This window comes from Pygoscelis adeliae, unplaced genomic scaffold, assembly GCF_000699105.1.
Source record: "Pygoscelis adeliae isolate BGI_AS28 unplaced genomic scaffold, ASM69910v1 Scaffold26, whole genome shotgun sequence".
Lineage (NCBI taxonomy): Eukaryota > Metazoa > Chordata > Aves > Sphenisciformes > Spheniscidae > Pygoscelis > Pygoscelis adeliae.
In genome coordinates, this window is record NW_008825104.1 from 7,710,025 (window position 1) to 7,712,572 (window position 2,548).

The 2,548-nt window shown below is 55.0% G+C and overlaps 2 protein-coding genes across 2 annotated transcripts in view; one reads left to right on the forward strand and one right to left on the reverse strand.

The window, feature by feature from the left end:
- CWC27 (CWC27 spliceosome-associated protein homolog (S. cerevisiae)) overlaps window positions 1-257 on the reverse strand; it is a 124,220-nt gene extending 123,963 nt beyond the window's left edge. Inside the window, exon 1 of the mRNA XM_009327285.1 lies at window positions 95-257. Coding sequence (XP_009325560.1) covers window positions 95-136 — 42 coding nt within the window. The 5' untranslated portion in view covers window positions 137-257. The remainder of the gene's footprint in view (window positions 1-94) is intronic.
- Window positions 258-497: 240 nt separating this feature from the next.
- The window catches only part of SREK1IP1 (SREK1-interacting protein 1), a 13,750-nt gene continuing 11,699 nt past the window's right edge, over window positions 498-2,548 (forward strand). Inside the window, exon 1 of the mRNA XM_009327286.1 lies at window positions 498-556. Coding sequence (XP_009325561.1) covers window positions 544-556 — 13 coding nt within the window. The 5' untranslated portion in view covers window positions 498-543. The remainder of the gene's footprint in view (window positions 557-2,548) is intronic.

A 2,548-nucleotide genomic window follows, 5' to 3' on the forward strand; every position in this document is an offset into this window, starting at 1 on the left:
CCTACGCCGCAGTACAGCTCTCCTCCACCCCACGGCCCGGCCTGGCCTGGCCTGCCCCTCGCCCACCGCAGCCCCTGCCCCCAGCGAGCCTCACCTTGCCGTTGGTGGGGGGCTCCTGGATGTAGATGTTGCTCATGGTCGGGAAAGGAGCGTCCCGGCAGGTGACCAACCGCCCGACCTCGACGCTCGGCTACGCTTCACCTCGACCGCTTCCTACCAGCCCGAACCTCCCGCCATCTTAGGCGCCTCTATGCAGCCCAGGGAGGTGGGGTGAAGATTGCCCAAGGCGGGAGGAAGGACGAAGGGATGAGTCCCCGGTCGGAGTCTCTACGGGAGTCACTGAGGAAGGAACACCTTTCGTAAAGACCCGGAGGCTTCGCCAGACACCTGCAGTCCCTCCCCGTGGCTCCCGCCTGGTACTGAGATCCCCCGTCCTCCCTGTGAGTGGCACGGTCCGAGCGTGCGCCGCGCAAAGCCTTCCGGCGGTGAGAGGGGCCGGTGCAGGCCTGGGCCGGGCCGGCGAGGACGGCGGCGGGAGGCGCCATGGCTCTGCCGGGGAAGGGGCTCTCAGCCGGGTCTGCGGGGAGAAAAGGGGCGATAGCCGGCTGGCCCCGAGGCCGGCACGTTGGGAAGGGGAAATAAGCGGCGGGTTGACGGAAAATTACGCGGGGAGGGCGCGCGATTGCGCGTCGCAGTGGGAAGCGTGAGGCGGGGAGGGCGGCGGGGTGGTGCATCTCCCTAAGGCCGCAGGGGCTGCCGGTGGAGAAACGTTGCTCAGGTCTGCACAGCCGGTCTTCTAAACCAGCAGGCGTTGGGGCAGCAGGAGAGAGGGAGAGAAGGAGATAGCCGGGGGAGGTGGGGAGGTCTGGTCAGGCCAGCCGTTGATGAGCGCAGCGATGCAGTCGCTTCCTTCTAGGCCTGTGGGGCGTCCCCCCAACGTTTTGGATGGGTGATGACCACATGCTATGTTCCTGTCGTCTGTTAGTATAAGCCACCTTCTTTAAACTTAGATCCGAAGAATGGTTGTTGTCAGACTTGGTTTTTCTCCTCATCTTTTGTTCTGGATTAACATTTGTGCCTCACTAGATTTTCCATACTGTGTTCAGTTGGAAGATAGAAGGACACCCTTTGATTTTTGAAATTCGGTTGTGACTTTCATTATGAATAGGCTCAGGTGATTAAAAATAAGACCTTCTTCTATGATGTTTCCTCCTCCATTATAGTAACTTTTCAGTATCTTGAACATCCTCGGTTAGTTAAGATACTTCTATTGGTATTTCTTGGAAATATTGTTTCAGTTTTGTCTAAGGTTAATAAGTAATTTAAGAATATCATCCAGAGATCTGCCCCAAGGCTGGACAGTTATGAGTGGCAGGGTGTGTGGGATAGCATGGGCAAGTACCTAGGCCAATGGGCACCCCCAGTGTTTTGGAACTTCACCCCTGAGCAAGTGCAGAATCCTGAAAAATTAGTAGTATATTTGGAAGAAGTATGCTGTCACTCGGGCAGCTCCAGAGACGCAAATCACTGAAACGTGCTGGGACCTGGCCCATGTCGACCGAGCCCTGTTTAACACTATTCAGTACCCTCAAGGGGAAGAGAAGGTCTCTGGATCTGACGACAAAACGACAGGCCCTGCGGCCACTCTAACCCCGGCGACAGGCACTGCAGCTGAATCAAAAAAACCACTTGTGCCGGTATCAGTTGCCCCTATACACAAGAAGAAGTGTTGGAAGTAGAAGTCAGCTCATTCAGTAAGGGATGAAGAAACTTCTAAAAGGGAGCTGGAAGAAGAAGTGGATGAGGCAGACTACCCTGGAGAAGGGCCATCATGAGAACAGGAGGAGGAGAGCCAGCCGCTGCCCGGGGAGGAAGAAGAGGAAGAACTCATAAATGAGGCAGTAACCACCCGATCACTACCCCTGAGTGAGCTGCAAGATATGTGAAAAGATTTCAGCCGTCGTCCAGGCGACATATTGTCACCTGGCTGCTCCAATACTGCGATAATGGGGCCAGTGGCCTGGAATTAGAGGGTAAAGAATCCAAGCAGCTGGGATCCCTTTCTAGGGAGGGAGGCATTGACAAAGTGATTGGAAGAGGGGCGCAAGTCCTCAGCCTTTGGAGGTGACTCCTGTCAAGCGTGAAGGAAAGGTATCCCTTCAAGGAAGATGTCATATGTCACCCAAGCAAGTGGACCGCCATGGACAAGAGGTATCCAGTACCTGAGGGAATTAGCCATGCTGGAGGTGATTTACGATGACCTGAACAATGAGCAGCTATCCAAAGACCTAGATGAAGTCCAGTGCACACGACCCATGTGGCAGAAGTTTGTATGGAGCACACCATTGTCATATGCCAACTCGTTGGCAGTGATGACCTGGAAAGACAGAGAGGGACAAATGGTGGATGAATTGGCTGGCCAACTCTGGCCATATGAAGAAAGTCTCTCTTCCTCCCTTGTCTCGACTGTGGAGAAACTGTCCTGGGAGGTCCAGCAACTCAAAGAGGATAGGTCCTACTCCCCACCTGTACGGACCAGTATCTCAGC